General features: G+C 40.7%; 1 protein-coding gene across 4 annotated transcripts in view; it reads right to left on the bottom strand.

Annotated features, from left to right (window-relative positions):
- The window catches only part of LOC147025557 (uncharacterized), a 180,610-nt gene that overhangs the window by 78,067 nt on the left and 79,258 nt on the right, over positions 1–23,285 (bottom strand). For 3 of the 4 annotated variants that reach the window (XR_015059571.1, XR_015059570.1, XM_085886629.1), the window contains one exon: positions 4,124–4,235. Coding sequence is in view for 1 of the 4 variants with exons in the window: in XM_085886629.1 (XP_085742755.1) it covers positions 4,124–4,235 (112 nt within the window). In the remaining 3 variants the exon portion in view is untranslated. Of the gene's footprint in view, positions 1–4,123; positions 4,236–6,817; positions 6,957–23,285 lie in introns of all 4 variants that reach the window. The other variant, XR_015059569.1, reaches the window with a different exon arrangement.

The following is a 23,285-nucleotide window of genomic DNA, read 5'->3' on the forward strand; positions in this document are numbered from 1 at the left end:
GGGCTGGTGCTCCTGCCTCTCACCTTTCTTGGCTTCACGCTGTGGAAACCAAGGCATTTTGGATCATTGGCATCTCCCGCGGTGAGGCTGCGTCTTTGGGCCTCTCGCTCTCTCATTGCAGGCTGGTCGGTGGTCTTTCTGTCTTCTACCGTCCCATCTCCGGTCTCGCCCTCCCTGCTCTGTTTGCGATTTGTCCCCACCATATTTCCGCAGGGCGCTCAAGGTCCATCAACAACCCCCTTCTGGTAAAACTACCAAAATCACGAATCACTGCTCATCTTCCCTCTTTCATTCCTCTTTTTCCCCCACCTTTGGAATAAACTCCTCCACTCTATTCAATCCCATTCTTCCCTCCAGGCCTTCAAAACAGCTGTTCACCATCACCTCTTATAATCCCCCCATCCATAACCTCGATCTTTTCTACCCCCGTTAATCCATCCCGAACCCACCTCCTTCAAATTCCCTGCTTTCCTTCCTGAAAATCCCTGTAGTGTCCATCTTGTATACCCCATGTTCCCCACCCCATCCCTCTCCTTTCCAGAGATCTCCGAATGTCTCTGTTCCTCACTGTTTTGTCCTTCCCATTCCCGCCCCTCTTGTCTCATGCCCCCCTTGCTGTGCGCTGTGATACGAGCTTTGACAAGGTGAACAAAAAAAAAATTCAAACCATAATAAAAGTCATGAAATGGGACACATGATAACATCTAATGACAAAGACCTGCAGAGCTACAGGTTTGAGTACAGTGTAGTATCCCATTCTATTCTATTGGCTGGAGGGCAGTATCCCATTTCATCGATGTTTATTACCCTCGCCAAAGGAGAGGTTATTGCATTTTGGTCCGTTTGTTTGTCTGTCTGTTTGTCTGTCTGTCCGTTTGTCTGCACAAAACTTTCATGTTTTTCTCCGCAACCGCTCGTTGGATTGAGACAAAATTTTCATAATTGGTGCGACTACTCGTGCGGAATGTTAAAATGACCATTATGACGTCATCGGTCACGTGGTATGGTAGCCATATTGGAAAACGGAAAAAAAACTTTGAACCTCTGTATCTCTGAAACTGTACCAAGGGAAAAATTGAAACTTGGCACACGGCAAGTACTCCTCATTGGGAATGAGTGCGATGTTTTATGATGTCATAGGTACCCTCGTTATAACGTCATACTTGCATATGTAGAACGCCACATCCGATCAGTATGAACATTTTTGAGGGTCATCTTGGGAGAAAACGGTCCACAGAAAAAAATTTCATCATGTCATCAGTCACGTGATTCAGCAGCCATATTGTTTGAAAATAATTTTTAAAAAACCTTCAAAAATCTTCTTCTCTGAAATGGCTGAACAAATCTCGGCGAAACTTTACAAGTATGACCGCCTGTCCATGATGAACAAAAGGTAAAAACATATGATATCATCAGTCACATGGGTGGCAGCCATATTGGATTTACCCTAAAATCTATTTTAAAAAAATACACCACTCAAAAGAAGTCCCGGCGAGGGTTTGTAATCCCTGATTGCTCTTTTTCTTGTTACCGTATGAATTTGAAAGGGTTTCGTCAGAAGGGTCTCCGAGAGATCTCGTCAGAAAGGCCAAGAAAGCCTATGGTGAATACAATGCCAAGCACAGTCACGTGAAGTGACTGGTCCGTCAGGTCCTGGCCAAGTGAGTTTGATCGATTTCTGCTCGTTTGGTGCTTCACGTTCGTCAAGATGAGTCCATACTGAGAATGTAGAGATGAGCAAACATTTGAGATGAGTTCTGAACAGCCACAAGACCACCTCGTCCATAAACGACTGTATCGGTACTCTGGTGTATTTTGTGTCACTGACTCTGGTGTCATCTCGAACAGTTTTTACCACGTTTTGGTAAAAAAAAATTTAATAAATCACCTGCAGCTTGCCATGTATGTCAAAAGGTTCCTCAGTTCGCTACACCTGTTGAAGCTGGACCACCGCGGTGGTCCCATTGCACATTTTTGGTGCTTCATCTGCGTCAGCACGGATGCTCGGTCGCTAAGGGCGTCACAAATTAAGAAAGAAAGAGAAAGTGTTCCGAAGAAGGGACGAGGGATAAGAAAAGGGCGCGAATGTCACACTGGGCATGCGTGGAGCTGCCCCTCCTTTTCCCCCTCTCTCTCTCTCCCTCTCTCTCTCTCTCTCGCTGTCTCTCCCCCCTCCCACACCCCAATCTCTACCCCACCCTCTGTCTGCCACTGCCTTTATAAAGCACGAGCTCCTGATGCACAGGAGTCGATTTCCCTCGATCTGTAATCGCAACGCAGAGCAGCTCCTACACAGCCTGTGCTGTGCTACCCCCGAGCCGAGCCGGCCTGCAGCCCTTGCCGATGACGGCTCTCGACTCGCATGCTCCCCGGATGCTCCCGCAGGCGGCAGGCGCGGCCTGTCCGCCAGGCAGCACTGCTTCCCGCCGATCTTTTTGCGGTCTGGGCTTGCTGTTTTTATGGTCGCCAGCAAGCCCTTACCCCAAAAAGGATCCGCGGGTAGCTCCAGCATCGTTCATCGACACCCCTGGAGCCCACCGTGCCTGAGAAAATGCCTCAATATCCCCAAGCACAGTGTATTGAACTCAAGCGCGCCATGTCCTGAACTCTTCAATACCACGGACGAGACCGCGACAACAACCAAAAAACAGCCCGAGTAATCACAATGTGCCATCCACACACCGCGCAAACTGTACGCGCGAAGGCAACATAGAGGCTGCTCGCCCGAGGGTCACTCCAGTTTGGAGCGGGCACCACGCCACAGACACCTGGCTCATTGTAACAGTCGAATAAGCGGCAGTGAGAGGTGCAAAAGCGTTGCGCATAGCGACCGGATCTGCTTGAAAGAGCCACATCATATGCAAGGCAAAGCGCACGCAGCACGGCGAGGCAGCACTAGATAAAATGGCCGTCCATGTAGACCAGCCTGATATGGCCATTGCATGGCATCCATTTCATTTCTCACACTTATGGACGCAGACCCCTCTCTTACACCCCTCTTTCCTCACCCCCCCCCCCTTCCCGTCTGCAACCACAACCATAGCCCCCACCATCCCCCCCGCCCCTCCTCGACATTTTTACTCATCGAAGGATTACAAAAACCCAAGGAGGGTGAACACAGAAGGCAGACATCTAACTCCAGGTGTTCGGAGCCCTACAGACAACCTGTGTACATGCAGCACACTCAGATACAACCGCACGGACAACAACCCCAAAAGTCCGAAGACGAGTCATTAATTGTCGACACACGGTATGCGGCTGTGCACGCACATCAAGTGCACACCAATGCAACAGGCAGACACATCGGCGATGCAACGGACACGTTCCCCAACAATGAAAACTGCAAATGAGAGCAACGTACCGTGCGAAAGCACAAGATGTATTTGACGTGAAAAAGTTGATCATTTCCATCTCAATCCGAAAGCAAAGCAACTGGAAAAACAATCTTCAATAATGCAGAGCACACGTATGCACACTCACACTCACTCACACTCCCGAAAAACGTTTCGGAATTTCTTTAGAAAACTTCTACCGACGTTACACCGACAAACGGTTGTTGGCGTTCCTCGAAGCAAACAGTCTCATTGCAGCGTACTCATCGTACGGGATAATATTTGCACAACACAACATTTGCTCGAAACCCCGAGGTCATCAAGAAGCTGCGTGGATGAGACTATTTGCTCGACAGGTGTCCGTGCCAGGTGTTCTTAACAGAACTCCCAATCACTGGACGGACGAAGAGAAGGAACGGCTCGGCAGGTCGCACGCAATGTCGTGCGTAAAAACAGGGAATGCACGATGCGCATTCGCAAGGCGGCACAACAAGGATTCCGAACTCGGACACTCGAACGGTAAACAATGTGAACTTCACCTTCATCGACAAAACCTCAGTGCATCGTTATCTAATTTTCATATTCTTATTAATTTTGAGTGCGTAATCATTTGTTCATTGCATGCGATTCGCCGTTTGTTAAAAGCAACAAACCGTCGCGTTGCAAAGAAAATGTGTTTTCCTCCTTTCGGTCCGTTGCGTGCTTGTACACCATCATGTTGGACATTTTCCAATGGCTCGTTGGACTTGCGATTGTGTTTACGTCGTCCGGCTCGGAAGGTGCGAACTCACCTGTGTGGCGCCGGGTGCTGGAGTTTGCGCATTTCCGTGCATGCCTCGTGCTGGGATGGAATTCGTTTTCCCATCAGGTCTCCTCCTCCGATCCTTTAATGAGTCTTTATTCCTGAAACATAAACGAGAAAAGGTGAATCACCTGTACACGTCGCACCTGAGATATTTGCTCTGTCCAATAACTGTGTGTACTCGTGTCATTTTGATGGGAAGGGTTTATTTTCGTGTGTGCCTGTGCAATACACCTACATCGTACTCCTTTGTAACTTTTTAATGCATAAATGTATGATACAGATTTATATCTGTTCTACTTTATAGTACTACATAACTACATAACTACATTATAATACTTTATAGTATATAGTTCTGCAAAACACAAACAAGTTATAGTTCCAAAACTCAAACTGGTCTTGTGCCGAGTTTGACTGTTTATAAGTGCTGAAAGTACTACACCCGGTGGGGTAGTAATAGTTGGAGCGTCCGCTTCGAGTTTGAGAGGTCGCTGGTTCGAACCCCGGCCAAGTCATTCCAAACACTTAAGCATGGCATTCAGCATTAAAAGAAAGGATAAAGGAAGGACAAACAATGCAGGGAAGGCAATGGTAAACCATCCAGTGCAACCCTTGCCAACAAACTGTTTCGGAAGCACCGACGTTATGAAAAGAGTACGATCCATCAAATCATCAAGTACAAACAAAACAAAAAGAAAAACTATTTCTGCTGAAGCTGCAGCATACACGACCTGTTTCGGATTGACGCAATGCAATACAAGCAGTCATTTTCTTTGGCCTTATTGTGACGTCAGAAAACTAATTTGCATTGTCTTGGAAATAGCTGATGCGATATCCGAAATGCCATTGTGGATTGCACGTTCAGCGATCGGCATCGCAAGGAGGTTAAACATCGTCACGTTGCGATCACGTGATACAGATATTACCATCACTTAACGGCATAACGCTGCGATCACGTGATACAGACACGACCGTCACTTTTACGTGCTCCGGCTCTTTAGATCGTCGTGGGAGTTTCCCGCTCCGCAGTCGATTCGTAAGCACATGATGACTTGCAAAAGTCGCGTTTCGACTCGTTTCACGAGTTACACGAATGAGTGAAACATCCCTGAGACTCGTAAACAGTTCTCCAAATTGTACTCGTTGCACATTTGCGCAGGGCCCCGTGCACGTGCGCTCGGACAAAGGAACGTCACTTTCGTTTGAAAGTTCAACCGAACTTTCACATCGATGCACTCCGTTTACTTCGCATGGTCAACCGTGTTCCGCTCGTTCAAAAAGCGACGTACGATTTAGATCGCGGTATAAAGAGCTTGCACAGTAAATCAAATGCACGGGTCGTAATATTCATGAGAACAGTTTTTCTTATCATTCAAAATGCAAGCAAATGTACACTGTTCATTTTAAGCCGACATCGTACTTAAATATAAACAGTGCGGAAAAATATTTTAACGTAGAAAACTAACGCCTCATTGGAATAGAAAGCTAAGTTCGCGAGTATTTGTTCGATACTGGTGCGATGTCAGGAGAAGGATTTGGTGGTGATTGTTAGTTGCATTAACGACAGATAGCAAGGATGTTTGGGGAGGGGGGTGCACAGGGAGTGAGGGAGGAATTGGGGAGAGGGGCGTTTTATTTATTTTTCAACATCCAAGTAAAAGTTAAGGGAATATCATATATATATATATATATATAAACACCCACACAAACACACTTTAGTGTTGAAAATGAAGAAATGTTGGTGTTTCTCAAACTGTTGAGAATATCTCATTCCGACAACCTTTTGAACTCTCCTCCGAGCAGCATTGTATGCATACTATCCTTCTGTAACAGCTATTCAGATCAAGACGAGAACGTCCCGGTTGTATTTCAAGACAAAAACCCGTTGGACACAGACAAATAACGATTGGAGCACCAAGTCTGGGACACAACTGAGATACAAGCAATGAAAATGAATACGATTGAGCGTTTGTCCATTTAGGAATCGTGTCGCTTGCATGTTGACACATTATTCGTTAGTACAAGGTTGGCAGCGTAGAAATTATGCCAATGCAGGTGTTTATAAAGGTTTCGGTGACACTGAATGCCGAATGCTCCGTACAATGACGCACAAACGATGCTCTGAACCAATGAGGCCGCAAGTCCAGCGCAATAAATGTGTTCATTAACACTGGTCGGTTTAAATTTCTGTGCTGAAAACAACTGCTGTTTGATTTGTGGAAAACTGAGCAAAAGACTAAAATTACAAACAGTAGCAAAGGGTGATGTATGCAGATACAAATGAGGATGATAATGAAGCAGCTTTCACTCTGATGGAAGAAAGGGCGTTGTGCATCATGAAACTTGTTTGTATGTATATATATATATATATATATATATATATATATATATATATATATATATATATATATATATATATATATATATATATATATATATAATGGGTTTTTGTTTTTTTTAAAGAAAAGGTCAATAAAAACTTTCTGTCTGGCAAGGAATGATGTTTAGGTAATCATTGTGTCAAACATTTTAATGACCTAAGCAGGAACCGAATTGTGAATATAAATGAACGATGTTTTTCCAGCATGAACAATACAAGATTATTGGGAACCTGAAGCACAAGTCGATAATAAAATAAACAAATAAGTAAATAAATAAACACACCACGATGGTGCCAGCATACCGTTTAACTTTCACTTCTTTCTCTCCTGCTTTCCGGTTTGTTTGTGCACTTGGTTGTATGTATCGTGTTTCTTGCACACCACCCCACTACCAGTACGTCATCCTACGATCATCCGCCACCTGGCTCTCCCTGCACTCCCCTAAATTTTGGACAAAAATAAAGCACTCAGTTTTGCTTTTCCATTGCCAATGATGTCAAGCACATAATGTTTAGAAGGCCTTTTATTGTTAACAGAGGGTTATTTTTGATCTCTAAAAAATATAGAAAAGTTTATAACAATAATAATAATGAGTCGAATAAGTAAGTATATGAAATGACAACAACTTTTTTAAAACTGAGAATTCGCAAGCAGATTGAAGCTTTTAGGGCGCTACTCATGAAATGGCGACATCACAAAGATAATAATAATAAAAATAATAATAACATGTCAAAGATGTTGATGTTATGGGAATAAATTAGTGATTCTTGTGCTCATGGGACCACAATTGAGACTCCGAAGCCAAGCTAAAGCTGTCAACCTTTTTGAAAACTCAATGGAATAACCATTTGTCAAGGTGATGTAGGTGTGATGCAAGACCATGGTGACTGACACTAACATCTTTGAAAATTGTCCATTCCGACAAACACAATAGATCAAGATCTGACGGATGAGATAAATGATCAATTTATCCACCGAAAATCCACAACAGTACCCTCAACCACCGTGAAAAAGAAGGTGTGGGTAATTGGTGTTGAGCAATCAGATTCATCAGTGAAAAAGATTTTACTCTGACGTGGGTTCTCGAAAGACAAAATAACGTTTTGTTATAACCAAGTGAACAAAACTATTGGGCAGTTAACACACTCTTATCATCATACAATTGATAAAATCAACCTTTTAAAAATAGATTCCTTTTCTCATGAGTACCAAAACTCAAACTGGTTATAGTACCAAATCTCAAAACTGGTGAAAGACAAACGCAGCACATTTATTAACGTTTCTCACAGTTAATTTTATCCATCTTATTGTTATTAAATTTTATTGTTATACAAGCTAAAGTATAAAAGGTAAAACGAAAATTCCACCAAAATTGGTTACAAAACCAAAACTCCACACAAACTGATGAAAGCACTAAACCTCAAACAGGTTATTGTTCTAAAACTCAAATCAATCTGGTTATAGTACCAAAACTCAAAGTGTACCAAAACTCAAAGTACTCAAAAAGCAGTAACTCAAAAAAAAACTCAAAGCAGTACCAAAACTCAAACTAGTTATAGTACCAAAAGTTAAACTGGTTACAGTACCAAAAGCCATCTCAAACTGTTTATAGCAACAAAAGTCAGCTCAACTGGATATAATACCAAAACTCAAACTCGTTACAGTAACAAAACTCATCTCAAGCAGGTCTAGTACCAAAACTCAAACTGTTTACAGAACCAAAACTCATCTCAAACAGGTTATCATATGAAAACTCAAACTGGTTATTATACAAAAATTCAAACTGGTTATAATAACAAAACTCAAAATGGTTGTAATACCAAAACTCAAGCAAGTTATGATACCAAAACTCAAACTATTTATGAAAACAAAACTCAAGCTAGTTATGAAAAGAAAACTTAAACTGGTGCAATAAAAAAACTCAACTGGTGATTATACCAAAACTTAAACTTGTGGTACCAACAAAACACAAATTGGTTGGAATACCAAAACTCAAACTGGTATAATAGCAAAACAAACTCATTATAATGCCAAAGCTCAAACTGGTGGTACAAACAAAACGCAAATTGGTTGTAATACCAAAACTCAAAATGGTTATTACACCAAAATTCAAGCTGGTTAAAATTCCAAAATTGAAAACGGTAATAACAACAAATATCAAACTAGTTGTAATACTAAAACTTAAACTTGTCATCACAACAAAACTCAAACTAGATATAAAATCAAAATTCAAAGTGGTTATAATACCAAAACTCAAACTGGTAATAATTCTAAAACTCAAATTGGTTATAATACCAAAACGAAAACTGGTTACAAGAACAAAACTCAAACAAGTTACAATACCAAAACTGGATGATATTACCAAAACTCCAACCCGTTATAACACCAAAATTTAAACTGATTATAATACCAAAACTCGAACAGATTTTGATACCAAAATTTAAACTGATTATAATACCAAAACTCAAACTGGTTATAATACTAAAACTCAAACTGGTTTCGATACCAAAATTTAAACTAGTTATCGTGCCAAAACGAAAATGAGTTATAAAAACAAAACACAAACTCATTGTAGTGCCAAAACTCAAACTGGTGATAGTACCAAAACTCAAAACTGGTTAGAGACAAATGAAGCACATTTATTAACGTTTCTCAACGTTAATTATATCTGTCTTATTGTTATTAAATTTTATTGTTATACAAGCTAAGGTTTAAAAGGAAAAACTAAAACTCCACTAAAATTGGTTACAAAACCAAAACTCCACTCAAACTGAAGAAAGCACGAAACTTCAAACACACTCTTATCATCATACCATTGATAAAATCAACCTTTTAAAAATTGATTCATTTTCTCATGAGTACCAAAACTCAAATTGGTGAAAGACAAACGCAGCACATTTATTAAAGTTTCTCACAGTTGATTTTATCCACCTTATTGTTATTAAATTTTATTGTTATGCAAGCTAAAGTATAAAAGGTAAAATGATCGTAATATTGTTTTGAGTGGAACCGAACTGGTTATATTGTTACAGACAGACAGCAGTGTTTATAGTTAGAATACAAAGCTCCTGACCACATACAAAATCATCCCTGCATTGTTCCTGTTCCCAAAATAACCAAAAGATCCCAAGGACCTAAAAGACCCTGAAGACCCTTAAAGACCCCAAAGTCCCAAAAGACCCTGAAGACCCAGAAGAACATGAAGACCCCAAAGAACCTGATGACACAAAAGACCCAAAATAGCCAAAGGCCCCAGACAACTAAAAGACCCTAAAGACCCCAAAGAGACCAAAAGACCCCGACGACACAAATTACTCAAAAGATCTCAAAAACCTCAAACAACCAAAAGACCCAGAAGACTGAAAAGACCAAAAAGACCCAAAGTATCCCAAAGACCCCGAGAACAAAATGCCCAAAAGACCCCAAGGACACCAAAGACCCAAAAGAACCCAAAGACCCAAAAGACTCCAGAGACCCCAAAAAACCCTGAAGACTGAAAAGACCCCAAAGACCCACAAGACACAAAAGATTGCAAGGACCAAAAAGACCCCAATGATCCCTGAAGACCTAAAATACTGAAAGGACACAGAGGACCCAAAAAACCACAATTATGCAAAAGACCCCAAGGACCTAAAAGTCCCAGATGACACAAAGTCCCCGGGGACCCCGACACCCAAAAGATCCAGAGGACCCAAAAGACCTTGAGGACCCAAATGACCTGAGGACACAAAAGACCAGGAGGACACAAAAGAACGAAGGCATCCAAAAGACCCGACAGACCAAATGGACACAACTGGACAATCACGGATCCATGGAAATTCTGCATAATGCAAAATGTGACTTCAGGTCCCTACCCCCCTCATCGTCCCCCCCCCCCACACACAAACAGACAATCCCATGTCCTTAACCCCCCCCTCCCAACTCTGACCTCTCTCTGCCCCGCACTACCACCACACACAAATTATGTGCTTCTCTTCCCCTTTCTTGAAATCCACAATCCCCCTCCAAACCCAATGACCTCAACTACCCCTTCCCCACCCCATCCAAGGCCTCAAACCCAACCCCTGTCCCCTCTCTTCCCTCCCTCCCTCCAAGCCAACTGTCATCCCTGCCCCCATTCTTCTTCAACTCCTCAACTGCCCCAACCCCAAGTACTCAACCCCCCATCCAACCCCAAATCCTCAATCCATCCCCCTTCCCAATGTCTCAATCTTTCTCTTCCAACTCCATACACCATCATGTCCAATTCTGTCATCCCTTCCCCAATTCTTCCTCTTCTTAACAACCTTACACAAAACAACCTGACACACTATCTGCAATGATCTTTCCTGGGAAAGCCACATTTCCAACCTGGCCTCCAAAACCAGTCACCGACTGGGCTCCATCGTGCAAAGTCCTTCCTTTGCCCACCTGAGCTCCTGACCACATACAAAGCTTTCATCCGCATCCTGATGGAGTACTTCTCCCCCACCTTGGGGCTGGTGCTCCTGCCTCTCACCTTTCTCGGCTTCACGTTGTGGAAACCAAGGCATTTAGGATCATTGGTATCTCCTGCTATGAGGCTGAGTCTTTGGGCCTTTCACTCTCTCACCGCAGGCAGGTCGGTGCTCCTTCTGTCTTCTACAGTATCCTCTCCCATCTCGCCCCCACGCCCCCCTTTTGCTCTGTTTGAGATATGTCCCCACGATATTTCTGCAAGCGCTCAAAGTCCGCCAACAACCCCCTTCTGGTAAAACTACCAAGATCACGAATCACTGCTCACCTTCACTCTTTTATTCCTCTTTTTTCCCCGCCTTTGGAACAAACTCCCACGCTTTTTTTCAATCCCACTCTTCCCTCTAGGTCTTCAAAATAGCAGTTCGCCACCACCTCTTATCTTACCCCATCAAAAACCTCGATCTTTTCTACCCCCGTTAATCCACCCCAAACCCACCTCCTTCAAATTCCCTACTTTCCTTCTTGAAAGTCCCTGTAATGTCCATCTTGTATACTCCATGTTCCTCGCACCACCCCTCTCCCTTCCACAGATCTCCTAATGTCTCTGTTCCCAACTGTTTTGTCCTTCCCTCTCCTGCCTCTCTTGTCTCATACCCCCCTTGCTGTGCATTGTGTGTTTATATATATATATATATATATACATATATATATATATATATATATATATATATATATATATATATATATATATACATATATATACATACACAGGGAACTTTGGCAAAGGAGAAGGCCATTTATCCGATGATCCCTGCATTGTTCCTTTTCCCATTTGTAAAGAACAATGTTCAAAGTACATCAAGATGGAACATTAAATTTACAATCACTTCCCCCTTTCTTCCCTTATCCTCATGACAATTAATGGACTGATGTTTGTGTGTTTGTTTGTTTGTTTGTTTGTCGCGCTATTACTCCCATGGATGTAGGCCGATTCCATCCGGACTTGCTATATAGGATCAGCATGACCCAAGTTAATGTATAAGGGTGATTTCATCATTGCTGGTGGTCTTGAGGGGGGGGGGAGGACGTAAATTCTCTATGTAAACATGTACTGTGCATTGCCGCTCCAGGTGGGGGAGGGTATTACAAGTCTCCACCATTTACAGCACAGTATTCCTGTCCCCACATTTTCCAGTGCAGTGAGATGTTTTTACTTCATGCATGTAACTTCATGCAGTATTTCTTTTTTGCCGACACAGAGCTGTCAGTTGCCGACACACCGCCCAATAAAAGGTGTGCATTAGAAGAACGTGTTACATGCTTGAAACAACATCGACCATAGGAAGGGTCTCTGCGGTTATGACCAAAACACAAACTGGTTATATTACCAAAACTCAAACTGGTTATATTAATAAAACTCAAACTGGTTATATTACCAAAATGCAAACTTGTTATTTTACCAAAACGCAAACTGGTTATATTTCCAAAATGAAAATAACATTTATTACTTAAAACCCATACTGCTAACATGACCAAAACTCAATCTGGTTGTATTACTAAAACTCAAACTCGTTATATTACTAAAAGTGAAACTGGTTATATTACCAAAACTCAAACTGGATATGTTAATAAAATTCATACTGGATATATTACCAAAACTCAAACTGGTTATGCAACTGAAACTCATACTGGTTATTTTACCAAAACTCAAACTGGTTAAATACCAAAACTCAAACTGGTTATTTTACCAAAACTCAAACTGGTTAAATACCAAAACTCAAACTGGTTAAATACCAAAAGTCAAAATGGTTATATCACAACAACTCATGCTGGTCATCATACCGAAATTCAAACAAGTTATAATTCCAAAATTCAACTTGATTATAACATAAAAACTAAAATTGGTTTTCTCATACTAAAACTCAAACTGGTTATAAAAACATAACTCAAATGGTTATATTGCCAAAACTCAAACTTGTTATGACACCAAAAATGAAACTGGTTAGACAATCAAAACTTAAACTGGTAATACAGGGTGGCGCAGAGCCGACTGACACATTTCAACCGCAACTCTGTTCGAGGGGTGTTTTGGGAACTTTTGGGGTTGTGGTATCATTTTTCTAAGACAATGCACTGCAACTGGTGGAGGCCACCTTCCTGATATTATCTACCATAAATAATAAAATTGGAAGCTTTGAATATAAAGCTCGTGTGTTTCAATTATCGCATATCCAATTGTGTCAGTCCACTTTTCACTACCCTGTATTATAAAACTCAAACTGGTTGTATTACCAGAACTCAAACTGATTATATTACCAAACCTCAAACTGGTTATATTACCAACATTCAAATCGTTGTAATACCAAAATTCAAACTTGTTATAAGAACAAAACTCAAACAAGTTATAAAATCAAAATTCAAAGCAGTTATAATACCAAATATCAAACTGGTTGGAATATTAAAATTCAAACTGGTTATAGTTCCAAAACTAAAACTAGGTATATTATCAAAACACAAAATTATTGTATTACCAAAACTGAGACTGGTTATAATACCAAAATTCAAACTGAGTACATTACTAAAACTCAAATGGGTAATATTATGAAAACTCAAATAGTTATATAACCAAACTTCAAACTGTTTATATTACCAACACTCAAATCATTGTAATACCAAAACTCAACCTGTTTATATTACCAAAACTCATATGGTTATATTACCAAAATTCAAACTGAATATAACACCAAAATGCAAATGGTTATTATACCAATCCTCAAACTGTTTATAATTCCGAAACTCAAACTGGTTTAAATACTAAACCTCAAACTGGTCATTGTACCAAAACTCAAACAGTTTATAATACTAATCCTCAAACTGGTTATAATGCCAAAACTCAAACTGGTTTTAATACTCAAAATATAACTGGTTATTATGCCAAAATTCAAATTTTTAAATTCAAAATTCAAGTTATAATACCAAAATTCAAACTGGCTATAATACCAAAACTAAAATGGGTTGTAAAACGAGAACTGAAACTGGTTATCACATAACTCAAACTGGTTGTACTACCAAAACTCAAACTGGTTATAAAACCAAAACTCAAACTGGTGATAGTACCAAAACTTAAGCTGGTTAATATACCAAAACTCAAACTGATTATATTACCAAACCACAAACTGGTTATATTACCAACACTCAAATAGTTGTAATACCAAAATTCAAGCTAATTATATTACCAAAACTCAAACTGGTTATACTACCAAAACTCAAACAGGTAATGCAGGGTGGAACAGTGTTGACTGACACATTTCTGACCGCTCTCCTGTCCGAGGGTTGTGTTGTGAACTTTTGGGGTCGTGGGACCATTTTTCTAAGACAATGCACTACAATTGGTGGAGGCCACCTTCCTGATGTTATCGTCCATAAATAATAAAATTGCAAGCTTTGAACATGAACCTCGTGTGTTTCAATTCTCACATATCCAAATGTGTCAGTCGGCTCTGCTCCACCCTGTATTACCAAAACTCAAACTGGTTTCATTACCAAACCTCAAACTGGTTGTATTACCAACACTCAAATGGTTATAACACCAAAATTCAAACTGATTATATGACCAAAACTCAAATCATTATATTAACAAAATTGAAACTGATTATATTACCAAAACTCAAATGGTTATTATACCAATCCTGAAACATACTAAAAGTAGTGTCAAAAGGTAGGGTTTGCCGCAGTTGTATGTCCCATTCTCAAAGTCGCAACATTTGCTCGCTTATGCTCACTCGTGTTTCTCCTTTTCCAACTGGAACACCGTACTTCGTCGAACACCTCCCTTTTGACACGACTTAACCTGCAGGGCTGGGCTTCGCATTACTTTTATATGATCATTTATTTAATCAAATTGTGTCATCAAATAGAGATCATATATATGTGTGTGTGTGTATATATATATATATATATATATATATATATATATATATATATATATATATATATATATATATATATATATATATATATATATATATTTGTGATATATTTTCAGGAATAACTTAATTTATTCATCAGTTTAAAAAAGGAGGTGGTAGCCCGTTAAAACCCCTACCCCCATATTTATTAAAAACTAATACTTTAAACTCACAAGGTAATATATTTATTCCATCACTCATTAAAAGTATATCTAATATCATCATATCCTGTTAGAGCTTACTTACTAACAGTCTCTGAGAATATTTCATGGTTATAATTTCTAATAAGATTAATCTCTCTATAAACATCATTCTGTTGAATGTACATTCAAGGTAATGTTGAAAGTTAATGGTCTCTTTTAATACACTCTTCTTGAGACCTTTTCGTTTCTTTTCACATTTGAATTCATTTAACCATCTCATTAAGTATTTATAAGCATATGCCTTTGATGTAACACCTACAAATTCACTTCGTATCTTTTCACCTAATTCATCTTCAAATTTACCAATAACCTTTTTATTCTTATTCGAAAAGAGCGGGTTATTCGGATCATAATTACTTGTATCATAAATATCTTCATCTTCTTTCATATCATTATAAACATAATCCGCCGTTATCTTGAGTATGAAGCTATCTGTATCCATACAAAGCAAAACAATATTCTCACCATATCTTTTATTTGGATTATTATTGAAGTAATCATACATGAAATACTTTGAAAGATCTAAAACAGATGTTCCCACATAAATCGCGTTATCCATCTTTATACTCTCTTTCCTCAAATGAACAGCACAAAAATTATCTGTAAATATTTCTACTCTTTTAAAGCTTGGTTTATTTATCAACTTCTCCACCTGCTCCCAAGTCTTAGCAAGTCTTACATTTTGTCTAGTCCTTATATTTTCCAATGTTTTACCAAATACAGAATTATTCATCAACTTGTAAAAGTCCTTCTCAAAATCATTATTCGCCTTTGTTCTTATCCTCAAATTATGATCAATATATTTACTGAACCAATGACTTTGAATAATCTTTAGTGCCCAATGCACCTTTTTAACTTGTCGCCCTGCCTCTATAAATTGCTTTAGATTTAGTTGATGTAAAGGTCCAGTCACACCTTGACGTTTTAGCCAGCAATGGCAATGTATTAAAATGTATGTAAAACGCTGGCTTATATTGAATTTTTTTTTTTTAAAGATTCGGACGCATTCATAACGACTTGGTCTTATGCATAACGTATTAGTAACGGACACAGAATGTTTCGTTGTGTTATAGATAACTTATACCAACGAATGCTGAACCTGTTGTCGGCCTTCACAACCTATGCCCAACGATAGTCTCACTTCGGCATAGCGCGCTGCACGCGTCACCGACCATGACGTGGTGTAGGTTATGATAAGGCTGCCGCACAACGATTCAAATCATAACCGCCGCAGAAATGGAAGTGTCAACATCGCAGTCACACCTTGGAGATCTTGCCAGCGTATGCCGACCTCTTAAAAATGAGTCTAAAACGCTGGCGCACGTCGAATACGGTATGGGTAAGTTTGGTATACGTGAATAGAATGCTAAAGTACGCTATCATACGTCATATTAAATGGAGTAGGTCTTGTAATTTTAAACATGTTGAAAATTTTACGACGTACTTGCCGTATGACACACGCTCCGCATGCGATGGGAATAAGTTGTACGCACGATATGCGATCGTTGACACACATCGACACACGTTACTTGAAAGGTACTCATAAGTCGAAACACATCAAGGTAATGGTTAGCGTCAGTGATCCAGACTCCCGGTTTTTTTTTTATTCGGTATGACGGTGTTCAGTGTAAAGTGCGGTTATGATTTGAATCGTTGAGCGGCAGCCTATTAATTATATTATATTATAACCGCACTAGAAATCGAAGTGTCAAAATCACCATCATACCGAAGGAAGGAAGAAAAAAAAATAAAAAAATAAAATCAGGGAGTCTGGAACACTGACGCTAACCATTACCTTGATGTGTGTCGACGTGTGTCAGCTATCGCGTGATGTGCCGACAACTTATGGCCAGTGTTATGCGGAACATGTGAGTCATACGCTGGCATAAGTCTTAAAATTTCATGCATGGAAAATTTGAGGACAACCGAAAAGTACAACGTTTAAAGCCAGCGTACAACGACGTATGGCAGTGTTTTTCAGCGTGCTCTCAATGTTATCAAAACTTACCCATAACGTATTCGACGTGTACCAGCGTTTTAGACAAATTTTCCAAAAATTGGCATAAGCTGGCTAAAATGTCAAGGTGTGACTGGGCCTTAAAACATACTTCTCTTGTTCTCATCAAACAATGTTGTTAGTAATTTAGTTGTTGGAATATATTTCAACTTATTGGAAGAACTAAAGAAATGTGTTTATAACCACAGAATAACTCTCGATTCGGGATCACTTTTGCAGCTCCATAAGGAAAGTCTTTATATCTGTAATGAAGTTTTAGTGGATAGTTTAAATCTACTTCAAAATAACACGCATAATCCCGTTTATCGCAACCTTCTTGACTTGTGGAGATTATAGCATCTCAGATAGATTTGTACTCGTATTTTTTCACCCATTTAAAATCTCCTTCGGGTTGATTTCAGACATTGCCTAGCCATTGTGGAAACTGAATTGTTAATCTCTCTATAATTCCAGCAATGTGTGTGTGTGTGTGTGTGTGTGTGTGTGTGTGTGTGTGTGTGTGTGTGTGTGTGTGTGTGTGTGTGTGTGTGTGTGTGTGTGTGTGTGTGTGTGTGTGTGTGTGTGTGTGTGTCTGTAACCGCTGTTTCTCGACAACCACTGGTCCGATCTAATTGAAGCTTGCCAACTACATTGCTGGGGACGTGAGTATGTGCCTTTTCAAGGTTTGATATTAATCAGACAAGAGCTTCCCAAGTTATGGCCATTTATTTAACAACCAATGACAGGACACATTGCTGCGTGGGCGTGGGCGATGGGGGAAGAGAACCTCAGCCGCGCTCCCCATTACGGGTTACAATGTACGCACTTCCGGATAGTGATGACTTCGTGTATTCTAATAATTTCTCGATTTCTTATGCGCATTTATAGATTAAAAAAATGCCCCAAGTTATGATCATTTTCATATTAGACGGTGCAAAAATTTCGGTAAAGCTTGTCATATTTGCTCTATGGCGAGGATATGGCGGCCGTACGCCCTCTGAATTGACAGAAACGTGCGGCAGCCGCAGAGTTTCTGCGGTGGCCTCAGGGTGGCCCTACGCCGTTTGGCTATATATTACAGGTCGTAAGGTCGCCGTGGAATTATAGCGCGGAGTTATAACTTTTTTCATTTCTACGTTCGCCGTAGCAATTCGACAAGCCAAAACAAAAGAACTGGTAAAAATAAAAAATAAAAAATTTACCCATTCGTAACCGTCCATCTGGCCACACATTCGTCTGGCCCTGCGGTCGCCTTGCGGGCACCTTGCGTCTGCCTTGAAAATTCTATGGCTGCCGCAGGAACGCCCTAAGGTCACCGTGTGACGTCAAATCAAAGACCGTACGGCAACCCCACTTTTTCGGTCTCCACAATTTGTAAATACGCCGTGTGGCTCCCCGAAAAATAAAAACATATGTGACTGCTACATTGTGTGACCGTGGAAATACTGTGGCCGCCGTACAATTGCTAGTGGCCGTAGATTTTGGAGACCCCACGGCCGCCGTGGCAAATGTGAATTAGGCCTAATATCAGAGTGAGCTGGTATGCTCCGAACAAGGAAGTAAATTTTAAACACCCGATAACTTCCGATCAAAAATAAGCAAGTAGGAGACAAAATTTAAACAAATGTTTTTTGTTGCTGTTTTGGTACTTTTTCCCCCCAGAAAATGGCATTGACACGTCGTTTACGAGAGCGAAGGAACGGCCTGTGTGGTTGTTTGAAAGTTTTATTTATTTATTTTTTTTTGCACGTACGTTTTTTTTCTCTCTTCTCTTCTCTTCTCTTCTCTTCTCTTCTCTTTGTGTTTTTCTTTGCGATGACATTGCGAAAAGACAAAATACGTTGGCGCTAATTGAATAATTGGCCATTAAAACAAAATTGCGAATAATCGTAACTGCGATACGCGAACTTCCTGACAGTGAGGACTTAACTTCCTGACTTCCGGATAGTGACGATTACTGTATTCTTTCTCGATTTTTTTTCTCGATTTATCGACTTTCTGTATTCTTTCTTTCTCGATTTCTGTACTTTCTCGATTTATTCCTCGATTTTCTTCAACACAATGCCCCAATCCAGTCAGTGACGATTACTGTATTCTTTCTCGATTTTTTTTTCTCGATTTTTTTTCTCGATTTATCAAATTACTGTATTCTGTACTTTCTCGATTTCTTTCTCGATTTTCTTTAACACAATGCCCCAATCCAGTCGTCGTTTACGACAGCGAAGGAACGGCCTGTGTGGTTGTTTGAAAGTTTATTACTTATTTATTTTTGCACGTACGGCCACACACATACGGCCACGCGCGTATTGGCACGCGAGAGCAAAGGAACGGTCTGTGTGGTTGTTGTTTCTAGCACGTGGTTTGAAAGGTTTTTGTTTGTTTTTTTGCATGTACGGCCACGCACGTACGGCCACACACGTACGGGCATGCATGTATGGGCATGCACTAATTGAATTTATAATGAGGTAAAATGCCAATTAGCTTTAGTTTATTACTTTGAGAAAGAATTTAATAAATATATGCTGGGAAAAGTAGGAGACGCAAGAATACACACATTCTTCTAGAGTTGTAAAAAAAACAACCTTGTAAAACCTTATCTGCTTGCTGACTATCTGAGCCAGCAGCAAAGAATGACATTCTCCACCCCCCCACACCCCCCCTTCCGGGGCAATAAGCAAACTCCAATAAGAGTACACTTACCCTCCTGTGTTGTAATTTTAAATTCCACAAAGTTCCATTTGTTGTTTAGACATGCCCTGGCGAGACCACATATATACACGCTACATCGTATGTAGAGTTAAGTCTTCTGCTTGCAACATTGTTGCAGGCTAAGCTTCCTCTTGTAAACAACAGTATCTTTTATTTGTTACTGAATAAACAGGTTGTATTGAACTCAAGGTTTTTCTGTCTTGAGGTGGCTAAAACTGCCCCCACAGAATTGGCGACAAGGATCGCATTGACAGCCACCAGCGAACACTGGTGGAGCCAAACGTGAGAGATCTCTGCTGGATTGTGACCTGTTCCTGCCAGGCAGATTACCCACCTCTCTGCGGAAGCTGCGCAGTCCCGAACCAAAATTTAAATGGTAAGGATATATATATATGTATATATATATATATATATATATATATATATATATATATATATATATATATATATATATATATGTTCATTGAGTGAAATAAAATACTTTTGGGGTTTTCGTCGGGGTAAAACGAGGCCGGCATCAACCTGTAAGGGAATAAGGGATTTGTTATTCCTTTCGTTGGGTAACATCTTGTTATGTTTTGATGAAAGCACCTCGTCACGAGGTGGAGGACCAGAGGCATTGCGCAGAGAGTTGTTGAACTGCCTGGTCATGGGAACGGCATAAAGGAGCACTGCATGTTGGACTAAGCTCCCGAGTCATGAGATGGCGGGAAGGCACAAGAATAGCCACAAGGGCGAGTAACGAGGGCACTTTGCTGCCAAGGTTGCGAAAGCCGGGGGCCAAGGGCTTTGAAGAAGTCACTGGAAAAAAGAGGAATGCTGACGAGTGCTCGGAGCGATTTAGAAGTACGGTGACGGGGAACCAGCATCGAAAAGCAGGGGATGGCGATGCGCCCGCTCCTTGTGGGTCAAATGCCGAGTATATGAATGAGACCTTTGGGTCGAGTACTTCAAAAGATGTGAAGTTGTGGGCAGGGTGAACTGAAAAACAGAGATTCCACAGAAACAGAATTGAAAACTTGAGAAGGAAATTAATAGAGAGAGAAAAAGACAAAACGACTCAAAAACGAGTTGATTGGAAAATCTGTGGCAGGTGGGCCGAAGAGAGCCTTAAGAGAGAGGAGCAGACGAAGAGTGCGAGCATAAAGGGGAGTTTAAAAGATGCACAAGCTACCCTTAAAGAAGTACAGAAAATGTTAGCGGCGATAGCTCTCCTCCATCCTCAGGGAGCATGGGAAGGAAACATTCAAATGACAGTGCCAGTAGCAGGTGAGAGCAAGAGGAGAGGTGCAGAAGCGAATGCTACTTTTAAGGCCACCGAGAATCTGTACAAGACAGTAGCAGTGGAGATGCGGAAAATAATTGAGGACAATAAACCAGCCGAGATGGAACTTGAGAGAGCGTGCCCGAGGAATGAATAAAGGATGCTGATCCTGGTAACAAAGTAACATCAGAATTATTTAATTAATCATGTATGGGACCAAAGTTATTTAATGTGAGGTGTTTATGTTGAGTCAATGTTCTGAAAGTGTCTGAAATAGTTTGCATACAACGTTTCAGTGCATGTGGGTGCGTGTGTGTTGAACATATATGCAGGTGTATTGTGGTTGCAAGCGTGAGAGAATGAAAATGAAATCTACATGAGGCTTGAGTGCGGAGCGTGGGGCATCCGGAGGAGTGCACGATCTCCGCCGTGCTGTGTATATGCAATGTAGGTTGCTCGGATAATTGACAGTCAGATCAGGCATGAAAGGGTGGTGTCATTGTGCTGGATGCAGTGGAGGGATGGTTGGATCATAAGATCCTATTTAAAGAGAATATATAGTTTTAGTTTGGTTTCGAGAGAAAAACATGAATTTACACCTAAATGGTGAAGTTGTGTTGAAATGAAGCAAAAGTTGCTCGTGTTGACTGGAGCAGAACCAAAATGAAAAAGCGGGGTGGGGAAGCCTTGCTGTGAAGTGGAGGAATTTGCCTTGTTTGCCAGGCTGTGTGTGATTTTCCTGATAAGGGAAAGAGTCGGGGCAGCTCGTCTTTGAAACGCTCGAGAAACTGGTTGCAGGATAATTTTTTGTAAAACTGAATGAAATAAGGAAATTAACTTTTTCTGGGGGGAAAAAAAACTATTGAAGCTCAAATAATTGTTCGATTTTTATCTATTGATCGCAAAGTGCACATGGGATCAAGATAAAAACAACAATTCTTTGAGCATAACAAAGCTATTATGGCATCAATGTTAAAAATGGTTGCATCATTGGTTGTGTTTGGTTGATGATTTGGGTTTTTGCAGTTGATTGTGCCAGGAATTTGTGGTTGGGCGGTGTGCCAGCGATGACTTGTGTTTGGTGAGTATCTCGTGTGCTAATTAGCACAAGAGGAGAAAGATTTCAAATTGACAGTAAAAGCTAACACTGAGTGAGCCAACCATGCAGATGTGGCAGAGGGTGCCGCATGTTAGAGCATGCAGGTACAGATCGCTCATTATGTGAATGGCTGCAGGCAGATACATGGAGGTGAGCGTGTGTGTGTGTGTGTGTAACCAAATGCCGGCAGGTGAGGATTCCATGCAAAAATCGTGGCAACTGGTGAGAACACTGGAGTTTGAATACATCAGTGCAAGGATTGCCATTGCATTTCCAATGGTGGTCAAGAAAATAGTAACTCCAGCCATGTGCATGCCAACTTTATGAACCATTAGTCAAGGTATCTGGTCACCATGGTTACCATGACATGTTTGAATGAGGAATGAGTTGATGTGAATGAGCTTTAACGATTTAAACCACTCACAATGGTGAAAAGTATTTTTCTGTGTGTGACGGCTGTGGGCTGTGGACATAATACATACACAACTGAGCCGGGCGTGGAGACTGCACGGCTGTTCGAGGGGAGGGGTCGCCTGGTGTGGGGAAGCACTTTTTGATGAGCAGATTTGACATCCGGGTGGCTGTGCTGAGAGTGTCGTGTAGTTTGTGAAGTTGTTCATCCTTGCCCCACAGATTTGCGTGCATGGTATGGGGAAATAGGGAATTGTATTGGAAGTGAGAACTACACAACAATGCGACTTGATGTACAAACCCATGAATATAATGCCGCATATTGCATTAATTGTCGCAAAAGGACACAGAGCTAAGGAGATTGGGCTGATGATCACATGATTGAAGGGTTTGTCGAGACAATATTTATTTCAGGTACGGGGCTGAAATTTGTATTGTATGGAAGGGAATGAAGGGAATGTGTGGGAACAACCTGTTTTGGTTTCTGTGGACATTTTTTGAGCGGATGAATAAGCTACCATGCAGAGAAATGTTATCTATGGTGGAGAAAGAGGACTTGTTGGCACAGGTGCCCAAGGAATTGTGGACTACACACCCAAATGAAGTAGGGAGGATAAAAGATGTGGAGCCAGTGCATATTATGGTGGAGAAATCTAAGCCTCTACCCCATATGAAACAGTACC

This window comes from Eptatretus burgeri, chromosome 6 (assembly GCF_056783735.1).
Source record: "Eptatretus burgeri isolate ZD-2024b chromosome 6, Ebu_testis_v1, whole genome shotgun sequence".
NCBI classification, from domain to species: domain Eukaryota; kingdom Metazoa; phylum Chordata; class Myxini; order Myxiniformes; family Myxinidae; genus Eptatretus; species Eptatretus burgeri.